This window comes from Sceloporus occidentalis, unplaced genomic scaffold, assembly GCF_023333645.1.
Source record: "Sceloporus occidentalis isolate IW3139 unplaced genomic scaffold, rSceOcc1.0.p SCAF_2, whole genome shotgun sequence".
Lineage (NCBI taxonomy): Eukaryota > Metazoa > Chordata > Lepidosauria > Squamata > Phrynosomatidae > Sceloporus > Sceloporus occidentalis.
The window spans coordinates 198,669,701-198,689,584 of NW_028316982.1; the positions used below are offsets into that span (position 1 = coordinate 198,669,701).

Consider the following 19,884-nt stretch of genomic DNA (forward strand, 5'->3'; position numbering starts at 1 on the left):
CACTCTACATAAATACAAATAAATAAAATTTTGCTTTTTCTGTTCAGCAGCTGAGCTTCTGCTCCCAACCTATGTGGTTCTCTATAGCTCCTGCTTCTAACATCTGGAGAATGATATCAGTTTAAACATACGTAGACATACGTGGACAGGTTTTACAGTAATAAACAGATACAAAGTTGCAAACTCACCAAAGATTCCGCCAACATCAAATAGTGTGGAAAGGTCACCTGCTTTCTTGGCATCAAGATGTTCTACAGTGAAAATATACCAGTACTAGTTTAGGTACTACTTCTAGTTGATATGAAAAGGCTCAGGAGAATAGCTATTATAGAAGTGATGTGTAAATTACTCTCCCTCAACCCCTTTCCTACAAATAAGAAGGAATTAAACTACTAGAGGCAAGTATCATTTGGGAAATTATAATGAAATGTTTCCCACACTATCTTATTCATATATCTACAGTAATATTAAACTGCAGCTGGGAAGAGGATCAAATTCCATACACCATTAAGTTCATCTACAAACAATGAAAACACTCTGCATTGGTCTATTTATTTTATGATATTTAAACATGTTTCTTGCTTCTCTATCCTAATGAAGTATTTTATAGCAAGTTTGAATATCAGATATACATAACTAATTATACAGTCTACTCCCCCATTAAAACAGAAATCAAGTGCCTTAGCCTGGAAAAAAGCTTCTGCACAGATATTCTGGGATAAAAAGGGAATCACAATGTGTCATAAGCCTATAAATTTGAAATGATGGAACTATAATATAGTTACAGTAAAATCATGAGGAAGTTTATAGCATCTCTCCTCTATCATAAAGAGGTCATGATTCTTCATCAAGGTTGATTGGATAAAGCTCCTCATACAGTTACACATTGATAGAACAATGCAACCCTTGTACTGAATGGCAGTATTACACAACTAATCCACAACTTTGTGAATAACAGCACCACATCCACAATGTTACTTCAGCAACCTTGAACAGAATCTAGACCGGGGTAGGCAACCTTTTTGAGCCGGGGGCCGGGTTGCTGTCCCTCAGACAACTGGGGGGCCGAAGCCGGGGGTGGAGCTTCCACCCTCTGGGGGCGGAGCTGCATGCCGGGGGCGGAGCTTTCGGCCGAAGGGGAGGGAGGCCGAAGGGAAGGGCTTGGGCACCCGTCCCAGGCCCTTCCCTTCAGCTCTTCCCTTCGGCCGAAAGGGCTCCAAGGGGCCCTTTCGGCCAAAGGGGAGGGAGGCTGAAGAGAAGAGCTTGGGCACCCGTCCCAGGCCCTTCCCTTCAGCCAAAAGGGCTCCAAGGGGCCCTTTCGGCCGAAGGGAAGGGCTTGGGCAGGCCGCCTCCTGGGTTCTCCCACGGCCCTTCTGGCCCCAGACCTCTCTCTCCAGAGGGAGGCCTGGGGCCGCATGGGCCGAGAAGAAGCCCACAGAAGTCCTCCTCCTCCTCCTCCTCCTCCTGGGCAGCGCCAGAAGTTGGTGTCAGCTCTGTTTAACTACATAGCCAATACTGGCCTGACCATCCCAAACTTGATGGAAACATCATTCACCTGCACTCTGATCACTGACAGAATGGAACTCCTATTCCCTATGCAGTTGATGCCTACTAGATACTTTAGGAAATGTCATGATCATGGCAACAGTGTCACAATTCTGACTAAGTAGCAACCCGTAACTGTTTCATATTCATGATGCTTTAGTGTATTTGTTTGAATGCTGCACTAAGAACTTTGGGAGATCAGGATTCAAATCCTTTCTCAGCCATGGAAACCCACTGGGTGATCTTGAGCAAGTCACAGTCTCAGCCTCAGAGGAAGGCAACAGCAAACCACCTCTGAATAAATCTTTCTAAGAAAACTGTAGCATAGGGTAACTTGCCATAAGTTGGAGTCAACATTAAGGCATACATTGATGGTGTAAAAATCAGGAAAGATAGCAGACCTAAGATTTAGAAGTTTATCTTATAACGACTACAGAGCATATATCTGTTCTAGACTACTTAAGATGAAGCCAAATGTACTGTGGGAGCTCTATGATTAGGATTCACTACTGTTTCTGATAATTACAAGCCCATGGGCTGCTCTGAAAACTGGATTGATTGTGCTCAGGCAAAGTGTAATTCCTCTAGAGTAATTTCCCCTCTCCTAATGCTGCTATTAATTCTGAGACAGTGGGGAAAAACAGAACAGTATCTTGTAGAACACAGTAGTAGAATTCTAAAAAAACGAATAAGCCATGTGGTTTCTTAAAGACTAGCACACACATTATGTGGCATAAGTAGTTATGAATTCAATTCTACTGCATAAAACAGGATAACCATAGTACTGGTATATAATGTAGAATTTACTTGAGTGATGTGTGTAGCTGGGAAATTTATATTTAGCATAACAGGAAAGTAAAAATACACCCCTAAGTTACTTTATATATTAATAGGGCTGAGGAACAATTTAAACAGTCTGTGGATAAATTCATGCTTCAGCCACTATCTTTTCTGCATAACAACCTCATCTCTCAAAGATTGATGCATTATACAGTTGGCCCTCCACACTTGCAGATTTGATTATTTGTGGATTTGATTAATACGTTCCCTGTAGGATCCTCTAGGACCTAAGTGCTCCGATGGAACTCTGCTGGAAGTTGACCACAGAGTTGTGCTGAAGAATCTAGAAGTTCCTAGAAAAGACACTTCTCTAGGCATTTGGAGGTCCTCCAACACGATTCTATGATCAATTTCTGGCAGATGTTGATCACAGAGTTGCCCTGGAGGACCTAGAGATTCTTATAGAGGTGTTCTCTCAGGTAAAAATAGTGTTATTTTATTTGCAGGTCTTCCACATTCACAGGGGGCCTTTACCCCTAACCTCAGCGAATGTGGAGGGACAAGTGTAGTTCTGTTCAGTAAGGTTTTTAAAAAGAAAACTAGATGGCAGCAGTGGTGAGAGACCTCATGACATTCACTTGTTAACAACTTAATTGAATATTATAAATTTGACAGTCTGAGTTTCACCCAAGTCTTGGATATTTCTGCATATCACAATGCTAAACAATGAAAACAAGACAGTTCCTCTCATCTCACTTCAGTGCTGTGCATTCCTCCTGTCTCACCATGGCACTTAATCTTGACTTTACCATTATTCTATTAGGTTAAGAACTACTGATGACAGGGAAGTTTGTAATCTGTAGACTGGTTAGCTAACTCATAATACCTGTACACACATCTAATATAGTAAAGTATTACAATCTCAAATGCCATCTTTAACTCAGGCCTTAACAGAAGAAGAGAGGAAGTCCCTCACTCATCACATGCACTGTCACTCTGCTCTCCTATCCACCTCTTCCTTCCCTACTCTTTTGCCTGGCCAATCTAGCATGGTGCAGGTTCCTTCTTCCTTCTTTGAAATGCATAGGATGCTGCTAGGCCCACATCATACATCCTGGGATAATTATATTTTCCAGGGTCCTCAGAGTGAGTCACCAACCAGCAGCAACTCACATCTGCAAACAAAGAAAGGAAGAATCTGTGTGCTGTTGCTATTAGAATTAGCACAATGCAGAGGTCAAAGATTCTGACGAGGGAGCAAAGACAACAAACTAATGTCTATTATAGGAACTCCATTCTAAAATAGGAAAGTTACTGAGGGAGCTATTCTAATCTAGCTATATCTCTAGGATGGTCTTGGAGAAGAGTGGAGTGAGAAGAGTAGAAACATCCCTAAGAGTATCCATTTACATCACAGAGGGGTCAGGATAGGTAGACAGGGAGGGAGATACTGCATGTCACTCAGATTATCTAACCATATTACTACCGCCTCCTCTAAGGCATTAACTCTTTCAGTGCAGAGCGTTGCTGCACTTCGAACAGTTGCTGCTGCAAATGCCACATAAGGAGCTCTGGAGAGAAATCTGGACACTACCCAACACGAGAACTCATAATTTAGTTTGAATATAAGCAAGATGTTTTCTCTCAAGTTTTAAGGGAAATAATGAAATTAGCTGAATAGAAGCACTTTTCAATAAAGGCCACCACTACCTAGAATTAAAGTTATCACTGTGAAAGTCTTTCTTTAAAAATATAACACAGTATCCAGGAAAAAACCCCACCAAGATTATACTCTCTTTTGTCAAACATGACATTTTACAAGAGCATCTTGCATGCTTCCTCAAGCCTAGATAGAACTTACCTACATTTGTGATGTATAACGGAAGCCAGAAAAGAAAGGTGTAGCTGACTAGTTTGGCAAATAACAGGCAAAGAGAGAATTCCACAACTCCCTACAGAGAAAGGAAAATAAAATTATGAAAAAGTGAGAGAAAACTAAGAAAGAAACACTAAACATATGTTGTTTTCACTTGGGTAATTTTAGGACAAGCCAAAAAATAAATAAATCCCTAAATAACTTCTAGACTTGTTCCTTTCCAGTGTTATGTAGAAACAGAGGTTTATAGGATGAAGCATAAAAACCTAGAATGGTGCAAAGAGACAGTATGTTCTTTCATTGCAGCACTAGGATTCAACATTAGCACTGCACATCAAAGCTATCCCTGATGTGTCTGCTTTCTTTGAGTACTTATGTGCCATAGGTGAATTAGGCTAGTGGTTCCTAAATGTTAGTCCTCCATATATTTTGGGCTTTTACTCACAGAATTTCTGGCTGCTTGCCAAGCTGGCCGGGGTTTCTGGGAATTCTGGTTCAAAATAGTGAGTTAGGCAATATGATTATTCATGCAGTTTGATTGAGAGGGGTGAGGCAGGGATGGATCAATGGCTCATTCTATCACAACAAGAAGACTGTACAATAGGCCCAAGAAATATATGGTATCTCCATACCTTTCAGATAATACCTCTTACTGGATACTTCATGTGATGTTTGCCTAGGTACATATATTGTCAATAGAAAAATTAGCACAATTTATGATACTATCCCTGTTACATCCAGCTTTGGTAATACACTCAGCTAAAACATAACCTAGATCACAGTTCCAATTGTCACATACTCACAGGTATCCGCAAAGCTCCAGTAAAGCTTATAGCAGATTTTCCTTTTTCAAGGCCTTCACATACTCCATTGTTGTGAAGTAGTGGCTTTATACAGTTCCCATTTTCAGCTAACAGACAGTGCATCTCTTGATCCTAAAAAAAAAAAATTAAAAAAATCCCATCAAAGTTAATAAGAGAAATAAGATGTACCTTTTCTTACAAACCATGCAATTCAAATACTTTAAAGTATCTTAAAAAGAAGAACAGTTTGGGATTTTCAAAAGGTTAAGTGGAATCACATGCTATTTATATTGTTGAAACACAACTGAGGAAACTTACACTTATGAAATCATGTTTTTGACATAATGTCTGGCTTGATAAAATGTCATATTTATTAACTTATTCAAGTGCTGCAGTATTGTCTTATCAGCCAGCATTGTGTCTTTTAACAAGAAGCCTAGAAGAGATACTCTGTTGCAAGTATTTACTAACAACATTACAATAGAATTATTCGCCTTCCAAGGTGCACATTTTATACACAAGTTTACTAATGGATTCACTACTTGCTGTACAGCAAAGCTAGGTGACCCCATCAACATTGTCACAGACAAGTAATTAAAACTCTCCAGGTTTCAAACTGCTGGTTTTATCAAACCACTCAAGTATGTAAACTGGTTTTAGTGAGCCTAATTTGTTGAACAAGCTTCTGTATTCAAACCCTTGGCATATTATTTAAACAAATCTGTAAATTCTGCAAGAATAATAGCAGTACTATTGATATTTTTCAGTAGACTTTATAGTCTTGTGTATTTTATTAAAATGACAATAAACGTCATGCTTTCTTTTGATCTTCCAAGCCATTTAATTAAAGAATAAAGTAAAGACCAACTTAGCCATGGAAGGCATCAAAGCAAGGTTCACACAAATCTGGTTATGTTTACTGGCATTTCAGGCAAACAGAAATATCCTTTCACATAAATTATTTTGAGCCAATGACAGTTTTATTCATATGATGCAGTACTTGCCAGGAATAAATGTGACAGGGTAGTAAACACAAACTCATGTAATGTGATATATTATTTCACCAGATTTGTGTAAAAGCTTGGACTCTTGTTAAGTCAAGTCGCTACTTAAAAGCCTGCATTTTACATTATTAATCAGAACAGTTTTGAAATGATTGTCTTGTAGTAAAATTTATAACTGAATTTAAATTCTCAAAATAGACTCTTTATTAAACATTTATATTCAAGTCAAGATTTTAATATGTAACCGCTATCCTAAAGTGCAGGTCATATATATCCATGAACAAGAGTGAGCTCTGTGACTCTGAGACCCAAACCTGCTCAGTGCACCATGAAACACAGATAGACTGGGGATCATTTGATGCAGCAGCATCTCTGAATCACATCATGGCAAATTCTAGGTCATATTTCAAAGACTCTTCTCTAGATTTCATATATTGTTCATAACACAAAACTTTATTCTGCCACCAACTAAATCTCATTAGATCTCAAGGCCTTAAGAAGAGGACAGCCAAAAGTTATTTTGCTTTATAAACATGTGAAAGAAGTATGCAAACTGCACCTTCCACCAGAAACAAAGTGATCTGCAAAAGTGTAGATGGCCTTGGTCTAAGATTCCTATCTTCATGAAATACAACAGAAGAAATAGGGTATTCTATTGTTCTGCCCTGCCTTCACCCATATTATAAATATTTCTGTTCATGCTTTGTTCATGGAGCAGGCACATCATGTTCACTGTGTGCTGTGGGTTAAAACTACTGTATAGGATGATTCTGTTAGATCATAGCCAATAACAAATTATTATATAAAATATAGTGCAATAAGCTTTGAAAAGAGAAAGGCACAGATATAGCATTAGTACTGCCAACTTCTAGCTCCAGGCAAATAATCATATATCTATTGACTCCCCAAAATCTTACAGATGAAATCAGGGACACTTAGGCATATGCAGTTCCATTCTCAGACTCCAGACTACTGCCTTAGCATCCTATTCTCATCCATCAGTACATGCTGCTGAAAACTTTTCTGCCAGCAATATTCATATTCATTTATTCTGCATTAGTCTGTCATGTACTGGCTTCTGAATCTGAAACCAATCTATTAGTAAAGTCACCACAACAGTGTGCTTTGTGAATATGAATTTTGTTATTGTTGTGTGCCTCCAAGTCATTTTTTTTTACTTGTGGTGTGGTGACTTATCATGGGGCTTTCTTGGCAAATTTCTTCAGAGGGGGTTTGCCATGGTCATCCTCTGGGCCTCTGGATATGAAGTTAGAATATTTAAAATAATAGACATTTAACAGACAGCTTATTAGAAAAGATCTGTTCAAGTATGCTTAGCAACATTTACTGTCTAAATAAGGAGATGTATGGGGATTGAAGGAAAGCTGTAACATGTGTCTGGATATTAACAAAGATTTTTAAGGAGGCAACTGTCAAATCTTTCCCAGAAAAAGAAAGGACAAGGTAGAGGTAATGATTAACCAGGGATAGAAAGTTGAAAATCAGGTATGTTCCTTATAAACACAGATATTTTAAAGAAACATGATTAAGCAAATACTGTTTCACAACACACAGCCTTACTGTGTAGCATTTTTTATATATATATATATATATAGAGAGAGAGAGAGAGAGAGAGAGAGAGAGAGCGCTGTAGGTAATATGCTTTTCCTTTACCTGAGATGTGTTCATTTTCTTAGTGATTAATTTTGGTTTACAAATGCTAAATCTATCTGACATATTCAAGGAACTTTTTGAATCCTGAAAGATATTTTACTAAGAATTTTTAAGAGGAAGACAATAGCAGGGCACTATGCTACTAGAAAAGTAGTTACTCAAATGGTTGTGCTTTCTCAGATGTGCAGCGTAAGGGCAGCCAACCATTCTACAATCAAATATAAACAGCCCTTTCTCACACTCTTGACTTGGTATGTGGAAAAATAACTGACTGTGATGTAACATGTGATAACAAGGCCTTGACACCTGTTGTGCAATCAGCTGTGGTAGTCATTATAACTACGATGACATATATTTTTATTTTACACTAAGAAGGTATAGGATCTTGGTATTAAGTACTACCCATACACAAGCCTCATTAAAGTCAGTTGAAATTCTGAATAAAAACAGTTTTTAAGTCTTTTTTTACTGTATCTGCAATACCTACCAGAAAGTTCAATACGCAATATGTAGGATCTGATACTCCCAGATTTTTGCCACAAGATGGAGCTGATTGCCACTCTGCATACCAAGACTGACCCTTTTGTGAGGCAAGGGAGTTTATCAGACAAGGGGAATTGGAAGTATAATCCGATGACAATCTGAACACATGATAGACTGCCACACGCAAATTCGGGCAATGGCATGCTATTGTCGGACAATGGGGAGCTAGTTCAAATGCAATGCGTATTCATGTAATTGCGCGAAACTAGCGACTTTACGTGAATGCGTTCTGGCCCCACTTTCTTTTCATTCGAATTTAAGAGAAATTCCTCACGTTTGATAAATTCCAAGGAGAGTCCTTTCTTTAGGTAATGGTAACCTAATGGTGCCCCTCCCCTCAGGCCCATCTGCTGCTGGGATACATATAGGCCTAGCAGCAGTTTGCCTGCCCCTTGCCGTCTAGCGATCCCTCATCCAAGAAAGAAAAGAGGAGTCTGGAAAAACCTGAGAACAATGGTGGCAGCTGCTTAGTAGTCCCAGCACTATTTTACTACCATGGCAAATACAGTGTTTAGACATGGGTCTCATCTCCCAGATATCTCATTATGTATATGCAAATATTCAAAAATCCAAAAAAAGTAAATAATCCAAAATTCAAAACACATCCATTCCCAAGCATTTCAAATAAGAGAGATTCAACCTATAGCTTACTCTTAAATCTTAAACAGTATATTCTTACTGCCGCAGCAGCAAAGAGGCTGAAGATACTCCTAAGGTTTTCTAGGATTATTTACCATATCCCATTTTTTTGTTCTGAAGGAAGATTCATCTTTCCTCAGAGCAAAGCACTATGGATGAAGATAATCCCAGAGTGTGTGTAAAGCAGCTTAGTATCACTTTTATAACAGATTTTTTGCAGATCTGCATTTTGCTGATGCAGTGCTCTTAAGAATCTCCAGGTCTGTCTCACCTAATGCCTTGCTCTGAGGAATGATTTTACAGGATAATAACAGCTTTGTTAGATAAGATGGCACCAGAGGTCCCGCTAGAGCTGCTGCAGTACTGACACAGCAAAACCTGGAGGAAGCCAGTAGTAAGTGCATGAGTTTCAGGAGGATGGTGACACTTGCTGATCCATCTCAGGTGAAGGAATATTTTGGACCAACCCCATGTACAGTACTGGAGATAAGGCAAACAGTTTTCTCCATTTCATAGGTGCTCATTTTCTCCCTCTATACTATTTCTTCCTTTTCTCCATCTCTCTCACACACTAGTTTTAGCTCAAATACTTTAATAATGCAAACTAATGTTGGCACTTTAATACACAAGTGTTGCACAGAATTCTTTTCAAGTGGATGCTCAAGAAAAAGTTGAAAGAGGGAAAATATGATTTTTAAAGGACTTTACTCTGAACTTTAAAAAAAAAAACCTTTTGAGCTTCTTGGTTGTAAACCCAGATAGAACAAGTGAGATAGAAAAAGTAAAAGTTAAGACACCTCCATCCCTGATTAACACGGCAGGCCATTTGCAGTCTGTATGTGGCTCAGGAGTGACAGCCACCATCTTGACTTCTCTTGCTGCTCTGGTCAATTAGTATCACTTCAGATGCCCACAAAGTTTTTGCAAATTCTAGGTACAGCAGCCAACTGGCACCTGATATGGGTGGGATTTTGGTCTCCTGGATCTGAGAAATGCAAGCTTCCTTCAAGTCCAGTGTAGAGGGATATACTGCATTTTCCAGCAGCTACTTTTGTGAATGTTGTATGTGTATACCATCGGCCCTTGGTATTTGCAGGGGGATCCATTCCACACCCCTTCCCTATGGATACCAAAATCCATGGATGCTCAAGCCCATGTTGTACCAATGGCAGCCTGTGCCTGTGGCCGCACTGCCATTAAGGAAGCCCCTGTTGTCCTGTAGCAGTGTATAAACATGGCTGTGCCATCACTGGGGACAATAGGATTTAATGGTGGCACAGCCACATACATGTGCCACCATGAGATACTGAAGGCTGTCCTAATGGTGGCATGTCCATGGGCACGTGCTGCCACTGGGGACAATGCAGGCTTGCTATCTGCGGATGCTTGGATCCACAGATGACAAATCTGCAGATACGGAGGGCCGACCTTACTATTTCTGTTGCGACTTATCAGTGGGATGAGATCTAGTTTTTAAGGGTTGCAGAGCCCATTATCTGTCTCATTGGGGGTTCCTTTAAGGGGCATGGGTTGCAGGTAAGCAAGCTCTGGTCCAGCTCAGGGCCTACTGACCTGCTTCACAGCAGCCTTGAGCCTACATGAGTAGAACAGAATCTTTACTGCAATCATAGATCAGCACATGAGCATATATGGATCTCAGTAGTTGGTATTTAGTGGTTCCTTGGCAGAAGAGCCAAGGTGGTGGTTTGCTCAGATAACAGATCCAGTCCCAGCCAACACTACCCAGTATATATGTAATGAAGTTGTGGCTATTGCCTGGCATCCTGTTAGCTTACAACCTTGTAACTGTTTCCTATTCAATCATAAATGATCCCGAAATCCACTTTAAAATCCAGCCAACTGCAACAGGTTCTGCACCACTGGTGAGCAGACTACTGAAGGATGATACATGAGCTCCATCCTGCCAGAGATCAGTGGTGTGCTGAGGAGTTCTAATGGGACCTCACAGAGGTCCCTACATCTGGTTGGTGCACTATGTGTATGAATATTTGAAGGGAGAAGCTCCCATCATCCAACCTACTTGTCACTACCAGATTTGGGGGGGGGGGGAATCAATGAATTATGTCATTTAACGCCTTTACTTACATCATTGGATGATGGTGTACTTGTGCAGTTTGCATCCTTAGGATCTGAAATGAAGGAAACAAAAATATGGTCCCTAGATGTACATATGATTCCTCCCCCAAATACTACCATAATTTATAACTGAAAAATGCTTATTATAATGAAATGGGTATGTTTCGTCTGAATGCAATGAAAAAAAGTATTTGCCTTGAGTCAACTTAAGGTCATCTGTGGATATTTAGACCTACTATCAAATGTATAGACAGGGTTAAACTGTAGAATCACATGCATGTTTTCCTACCATATTTGCACATTTTCATTTTCATTCCATACCCTTTGTTCTATTTTTATACCTTCTGAACTATAGTATATTAGAATTGTTGCTTTATCGTGAGAAGATATTGCTTTACTGGGAGAAGATGGGTTTTTGTGACTATGAACAAGCAGATTTAATCAATCACTTTTAGCCTAACTGAACACATTCAGTACTGTATAAATTCATTACAACACAGACACTTACGTTCAATTAGAAACAAGAAGCAGACTATCCCCATTAGAGATATTATAATGCCAGGCACCACAAAAGACAGACCCCAGCAGGTAGACACCCAGTAACCAGCTATTAAAGATCCTAAAATATTTCCTACTGAAGTATGGGAGTTCCATAATCCCATTATCAATCCTCTCCTATAACAAAAAAGAAAAAAAGTCTTTATTAATATTTTTATTGACATTAACTTTAAGTAGAAGAGATATTACATCATTTAAATTTTCAAGTCTTACAGGAATCTTTAAGCAAATATACTGTTTTGTTCCAATGTGTTATTCTCTTAGTATTCATTCCCAGAGCAACATAATTCTGCTGCCTGATATAAAGCACAAGATCCTCCTCCTCACCTTCATGTACTGGTGGAGTGGTCTTACTTCAGCACTGACAATGGGACAATATCGATTGTCACACATGAGGACAGGAGGCTAGTTTATAGGTAGCAAGTCTAGCTGCATAACCCTGTCCTCCAGCACCAAATTACCATCTGTTCACTATTTCATTTGGCACCAGTCAAGGAAGCCATAGCCCCGAGTTTGCAAGACCTGAGCAGGACTGTTAATGACAGGATGACTTGGAAGTTTCTCATTCATAGGGTGACCTTAAGTCAAAGTTGACTTGATGATAGTTAACAACAATAGCCTTACTAAAGGGCTTTAAAAAAAAAAAACTGTCACAGGGCATCCATTCTCCCATTCAAAAGGTTAATTAATGGAAGCTTTTCCACTACAAACAATCCTGATACTCAAATTGTGTTGAAGGTGATTTTACTTTCTTCATTACTTCCTAACAAGCAATGTTTAACTGCATAATTATACAGAAAAAGAAAGCTTTTATCATCTGTGAGCATGCATATCTTAGAAAGTATGCATTTGAGATATTGGTAAAGCAGACTTGACTGTTCTAAATGGGTTTGATACTCTGATCAAAATATTCCCCACACCTGTTGAAAACGAACAGATTTTAGAAGACTTACCTTCCTTTCCCAAACCAGTTGCCAATGCAGGTTACCACACTGGGCCAGCCAGTTGTTTGCACAAATCCATTAGCAATCTGAAAAATTAAAAAAATGGCAGCAGTAATCCTAAAACAGGTTGGACTATTTAACTGTTATATTAGGTCCCTGCTGGACGAAAGGTGAAATATAAATTAAACAAATAAACAAAGTAAAATTTACAGAACAAGCCAGATTGTTGAAAAATGGTGAAACAGCATTAAACTTACCACAAAAAAATAATATGGTTTTTAAGCAAAACTTCAAAAACCTGCTTTAACCTACTAGCAGCAGACTCTGGCTCTCCTGTGTTCACCATTCACTCATTCAGACCTGTATTAATGAGGGTCTCCTTTCCTTTGCCACAACTTCATTCTAGCAAGCTGAGAGAGATGGCTATTTAGCTATGCAAATAATAGACTTGCAATTTGGTGTTTATCTGGTGGGTTCCTATCTTAACAACCAAGGCTGGAAGAAGTTGCAGTGCAAAAGGGCCACGGCAATGAAAGTTGAGGGGGATACTGATGACTCAGTATTCAGAAATACATAATCATGCCAGGTTGATATTGAAGGCATGAACTCTGGAGAAGAACGGAGCAGAATAAAGTTAGGGCCAGTACAGATGGCACTGAAAGGTGGCTTGACGCTGCCCCCTTGAATGCCGGATCAGGGCTGTGGCAACCTCAAAGTGCAGCCCCAATCTGGCTATTTGCTGGCTCAAAAAGAGGCATCAAAACACTGCTCCTTTTTGAGATGGTGAAAGGGCGCCCTTTTGGCCGCAGCTTTTCTGCACTCCTGTGGCATGCGGCGCATGAACATCACACTGCTGGAATATCACAAAGCCAGTGCATGAGCGGGCAGGCAGGCAGGCAGCTTCATGGTGGCTTCCTGCTGGCTTGGGGGCATGCATCGTCTAAATAATATGCCCCCAAGGTGCCGGAAAGCCACCCCTTCAGGGCCATCTGTTTCAGCCTTTAGTTGCTGTGGAATCCATATGATTCGTTCTGACTAGTGAGTTTCACTGTCATTCTGAATTTTACATCCAATTTATCAAAGGACAAATGATGATTAGCCAGATGGGATCTTTTGATTTTACAATATTATTGGAAACTAGTGTCCATCCCTTCTCCAATCTTGATGGTTTCTCTATATTAAAAGTGATATTAAAATATATATGCACCAGAACTGATTAGCTTAATCAAACCCCAAGTTTATTTTTTCATTCAAGTTTAGAAATACATTATTTAACATTTTGGATTCCATACTGTTGCTGTTTTCTAACAACCAACTATAAAGATTTACTTAACAGGTCTCTGGGTGTGTGCCTTTAAGGTACCTGTCATCTTACGGAAATCCCGTTATTTTTCTTGGGTTGTCTGTATCAAGGAAGAGAAGGCATAAATACTTCCTTTATGAAGGAAGAGAAACCCTAAATACCCCAGACACCAGATCCAGTCTGATCTTAAAAGCTATGCAGCATCAGCCTTGGTTAGTACCTGGATTGGAGACTGCCAACAAATACCAGGTGCTGTAGGCTATATTTTAGATGAAGGAAGTGACCAAACCACCTCTGAGTATTGCTTACTTAAGAAGACCCTATGAGATTTAGGGGGTCACCATGCGTTGACAGGTGGCTTGAAGGCATGAACATGCACACGCAGACATACACACTTATTCAAGGAATACTCAGAGATGGTTTAACCATTGTCTTCCATACCAAAGTTTTATTTGATACTAAAATATCTCCTAGGGGAAAAGCTACAGTTCCAGAAGCTTAGAATAACAAGGAAGATGCAAGGCTGCTGTTGCAAGTGCTACCTTTTTGAACTATAAAAGGAAATACCCGAGGGTAGAAGGCTTAGATCATTGATCAAAACATGTGATTAGACTCAAAGTACCATATGCACAAACCAGCTTTGTTAACTGTTCAAAGGAAGTCTTGATTTCCTAACGTTAATATATTATACTGAAAGCAATTGCAAAGTTTAAAAGTACACTTTCAAAAAGCATTTTACTAAAAGGAAAACAAATATGTTAATATGAATACTTTTATTAGTAAGTTAGAAAATTAAAGTAAGTTAGAACATTACTTGAATTTTGGTGGAAGAAACAGCAAAGTGTAACTCTTTGGCCTTATGATCAACTTTATCCAAGGCATACAATGCTATTTACTGTGATAAATTTGCTTCTTGAACAATATAGATTAATTTTGCATTGATTTATAATTTGAGATATTTAGCTAGTCTGTTGTTGCAATATGTTAAATACTATATGAGCCATTTTATCTAAACATGGGATAAATCTGCACTGCAGCTATAGCACTTTGATAACAATTTACATTAATCTTATGGAATGCTGGAATTTGTAGTATGGTATGAACGAGAACCCACATGGTGTAATGGTTTGAGTGTTGGACTAGGACACTGGGAGACAAGGATTCAAAACCCTGCTTGGCCATGGAAACTTATCAGGTGATCTTAGGAAAGTCACACTCTCTCAGTTTCAGAGTGATGCAATGGCAAAGCCTTTCTGAACAGATTCTGCCAAGAAAACCCCATTATAAGTTCACTTTAGGGTCGCCATAAATAAAAAATAACTTGAAAGCACACAGCAACAAAACAAAAATTCACATTCTATAGTGCCCTTCCCTGAACTACAGCAGTAGTGCTCTTCCAAAACACATCCTGGACAACATTAAAATGCTGTTAGACATAATCACAAGGAGGGAAGTACATCAACAGTTGCCTGTCATAAGGTGCCTATATTATTACCAGCATCAAGAGCCAGCATACCCTTCAATATCAGTGGAACACAGGTGTGTGTATCTAAGTGGACATGTCAGGGAGTCCTATCTGCACAGAGTCCTATTTGTTGGTTTCCTATTGGCATCTAGGTGGGTTGTGGTGAAGTTGAAACATCTTAGAATCATAGAATCGTAGAGTTGGAAGAGACCACAAGGGCCATCCAGTCCAACCCCCTGCCATGCAGGAAATCTCAATCAAATCATTCCCGATAGATGGCCATCAAGCCTCTGCTTAAAAACCTCCAAAGAAGGAGAGTCCACCACACTCTGAGGGAGTGGATTTCAATGTCAAACAGCCCTTAATGTCAGGAAGTTCCTCCTAATATTGAGGTGGAATCTCTTTTGCTGTATCTTGGATCCACTGTTCCGGGTCCTAGTTTCTGGAGCAGCAGAAAACAATCTTGCTCCCTCCTCAATATGACATCCCTTCAAATGTTTAAACAGGGATATATTGTTAGCTATTTCTTTAGGATGACCTAACATGACTCTCCTTATATGCTGAAGTAAATGTTCTTTCAGTTAGTTGCAGAAATACATATTTTTATTTGAGAATTCTAATGAACATAAAAGAAAAGAAAATCAGTGCTACATACCTGAGCGATGATGTAGAACCACAGATTATGTATATTATAGAAATATCCAAATCCAAACATTGCAGTGAAGAATCCACTGGCAAACATTCCTCCTGTGAGATAATATCGGATAGGCAATCGCTCTCCTATAATGCCACTTTGTATTTAGGCAAAAGAGACAAATTATTATGAACACATACTCAACAGAAGTTTATCTACATAACCTTTAAAATATTAAGGTACACCATGAGAATTTATTTGACAAGTTATGATTAAAAACCATTAAAATCTGTGTTTCACTGATAAAACTGTAGCAGCATTATTAGATTCCATTTAAAGAACAGTTTCGGATGTTGCTTTTTTAAAAAACAAACAAACAACAGAACTGGCTTTTAGTACAACTACATTTTTAAATGTAGTCATGCACCCATCTTCCTCTTGAATTACCATACATCCCTTCACACACACTTTCGCTTCATTTCTCATCACCATGCACCTCATATACACATACTCATAGAATACATATCTACCTTCCCTTTCCTTACTTGTCTTTTGCTACAAGAGGCATAGGGCTCCTCCTTGGTTGTTGTTTTTTCTTCCAGTAGCCAAATTACCCTTATGTTGTCCTAGACAATTTTTGGGCAATTCCAAACACTAACTGCAACATCATATTGCTATCCTTGGATTTTTTTTTTTTAGAAAAGAAATCTAGACATATCAGGAAAAAAGTGTCCCTCACCTCTCAATTTTTTTTTAAAAAAAGCAAAAGCGCTATACTGCATCAGTGAAATGGCACTTTTTCACTATAAGATTATATTGTTGTTGTCGTTGTTGTATGCCTCCAAGTCATTTTTGACTTATGGCAACCCTAAAGTGCACTTGTCATAGGGTTCTCTTGGCAAGTTTCTTCAGAGGGGGTTTGCCACAGCCATCTCCTGAGGCTGAGAGAGTGTTACTCACCTTTGGTCATCCAGTACATCAGTGATTTATACAACATCATATTTGCAACATCAGTGGTTATATAGAAATTTATAATTTATGAAACTGAACATTTGGAAAAACTTAAAATAACCATATATAGCGATATAAAATTATTAAATATACACTTGTCCATATTTGCTAGGGTTAGGGGCACAAGACCCCCATGAATATGGAAAACTGCAAATAAAAAAAACCCACCATGTTTTTACCTGAGAGGACACCTCTCTAGGAATCTCTACGTCCTCCAGGGCAACTCTGTGGTCACCGTCCGACAGACACTGACTATAGAACTGCACTGGAGGAGCTACAAATGTCTAGTGGAGTGTTCTCTCTAAGAATCTCCAAGTCTTTCAGGGCAACATTTAATTAAAGTTGACCATAGAGTTGAACTGGAGAACCTAGATATTCGTGGAGAGAACATATTAATCAAATCCGTGAATAATCAAATCCACAAATATCAAAGCCGCAAATATGGAGGGATGAGTGTAATTATCACCTTTAAAACTTACAGCTATTTCTGCTATGTATTCCTATTTTTTTTTTTTTTTTTTTTGGTTGCTAGGGCATACAAAGCTACTCTCCAGGTCACATATATGTCCAAATCCGGTAGGAGGTAAAAAACCACTTCTAGTGGATTCTGACAAGGGCTAGTATCAATTAAAGGTGTCATGAATCACTCCCTAGGTTCACTATATAGTGGAAAAACAATATGTAGTGGACAAGGTCCTCTAATTCCAGGCATTCATATATGCATGTGCATTTCTTTATTGGGATGCCTCTGTGCCTCCCAACTCTATGACCCAGTAGATTTTTATGCTCGAGTGGGGAATCAAACCTTGATCTCCAGAGTTGAGAAAACTATAATACAGAATTTTAAAACAATAAAATAAAATGGATTTTACCTCAAATACATTCCAACTGCATAAGCACAGAGGAATGAATAATCCAGGGCTCCCAACAACTGCTGGTAGTTGCTCTTATCTGTGAATACATGTTTTACAGTTGACATGATTAAGGCACAAATAGCCTTTCAAAATATTAATTATCTATTGAATATACAATATGTATTCATTTTTCCCTGTATGTATTTATTCTTTATGTAACTTCAAAGAGAGCTTCTATGAAATAAATACATATATATATATATATATATATATATATATATATCCTCCTTGGGCAAACTGTACATAATAAATTTATGTTTGTGTAGCATTTTGTTTGTGTAGCACCATACTGGCCTCACCCCTAACACATGACAGGGGAGTCAAAATGGCAGCGCCCTGTACACACGGGCACCGCCATTTTGACGTGATGGATGCAGAGTCCACACATCCCAGCGTCACTGTGATGCTGCAAGTGGCACACTGCAGCGTCACAAATGCGCCGCAAGAAGAACCCACTTTTTTTTTTTAACATTTTTTTTTCTTTATTACAATTAAAAACGAACAAATACACATGACAAAAAAACAAAACAAAACAAAACAAATAAACATTTAAATTTACAATGTTTATTTAAATGTAAATTTAAAGAAGAACCCACTTTTTAAGGGTTCTTTTTGCTGCACGAGGGAGCTGCGCGGTTTGTCCGCTGTGGCTCCCTCGCACAGCAAAACAAGGTGCAGATAGACTGCTCTTTTTGGGTGGTCTGTATCTCGCCATAGTTTATTATTATGTTATGCTATGTTATGTCATGTTATACTGTATCATACTGATTTACATTTGTCTTCACATGTGATATTTAAAATCAGACCAAGTCTCACACGTGCCCTATCTGGCATTTTTGCATTCAAATGATTGTACAGGGTAGAAGAGAAGAGGGAGATCGGCTCCACCCTGTGGACCTAGATTTATAAGGAGAGTCATACATATAACCTCTGCCTGTACAATCTGGCTTTGAACATAAATGCCAATTACTATTTGTAACATAAATGAGTGTTGTTAATACATGCTGAACAGAGAAAATGAAACAAATGTGTAATTCAACTTTATCTCATTTTAATTGAGAGGACTGTAGGGCAGCAACAGCAATAAGTTAAGATAATACAGTCAATATGGGCTGTATATTCATGTTTCATATAAATAGATCACTGATTTAATCTCTCTGAAGCATTCCTTAAACAGAAAACCACACTTAATGTGTCCTAAGATCTGTTCCGAGTGAATTTCCTACCATTATAAATAATTAAGCATCTATAAGTATCAAAGGTATCAAAGTTTTATTACCGCTTATGGCCAATGGCCTTTACGTAAAACAACAATACATACAATATACATAAAAATACATACACAATTCAAACATGTCTTATTTGTACTATAAGTATCTTGGAGCAGAACAACAGAATAAAATATTGCAATGTCCCACTATAGCAGGGGTAGAAATGCTAAACCCTGAGGGGTGTGTGTAGCCCTTGGGACCACTAAGTGTGGCCCCAGAGTTCCCAGACTCCCCCAAGTGTTTACAAATATTTAGATGAATTTTCAGATTTTATTTTGCCTGAAAATCAGCCAGAAACCTACCCAAACTGCCCACAAGTACAGTGGTTTTTACCCTTATATTGGTTAAAATGGCAGCTGAAAGTGACATCATGTCACATTTGGTGCACCAAAGCATGTCAGTGTTGCTTGCTGGGCAGGTATGTGAAAAAAAAGGCTCCCACCCCTTCCACAGTTGCCCAACTGTTTTATAGCATCTCTTCCAATCATTTATATTATCTCATCTAAAGAGTAAGTAAAATAACTACTACTCACCAAATGGTTCCCAACCACAGCGAGACTCATTAGGTAACTTTTTAAAAGGACGTATACGGAGGGCATATTCAGCACCAATAGCTTGTGGAATAATACAGTGCTTATGCAGTTCTCCCTAAATTAGATTTTTTTGGGGGGAGGGGGGAAGGGAGAGAGCCAGCAAAACACTTCACTTCAAAGAAACAAATGAACTATTTTTTTCTTTAGCAAGTATATCTTGCTTTTCATGTACTATGTTAGTCAGTGTGCTTCCATTCAGCTTTAAAAAAGTTTTCAATGATATCTTCAGT

General features: G+C 38.7%; 1 protein-coding gene across 2 annotated transcripts in view; it reads right to left on the minus strand.

The window, feature by feature from the left end:
* Positions 1–19,884, minus strand: part of SLC37A1 (solute carrier family 37 member 1) — a 46,092-nt gene that overhangs the window by 17,730 nt on the left and 8,478 nt on the right. For both annotated transcript variants that reach the window (XM_089511958.1, XM_089511959.1), the window contains exons 4-12: positions 19,595–19,709; positions 17,749–17,827; positions 15,887–16,022; positions 12,473–12,549; positions 11,470–11,636; positions 10,971–11,014; positions 5,005–5,136; positions 4,187–4,277; positions 189–251 (exon numbers count right to left, since the gene is read on the minus strand). In XM_089511958.1, the coding sequence (XP_089368084.1) occupies positions 189–251; positions 4,187–4,277; positions 5,005–5,136; positions 10,971–11,014; positions 11,470–11,636; positions 12,473–12,549; positions 15,887–16,022; positions 17,749–17,827; positions 19,595–19,709 (904 nt within the window). The remainder of the gene's footprint in view (positions 1–188; positions 252–4,186; positions 4,278–5,004; positions 5,137–10,970; positions 11,015–11,469; positions 11,637–12,472; positions 12,550–15,886; positions 16,023–17,748; positions 17,828–19,594; positions 19,710–19,884) is intronic.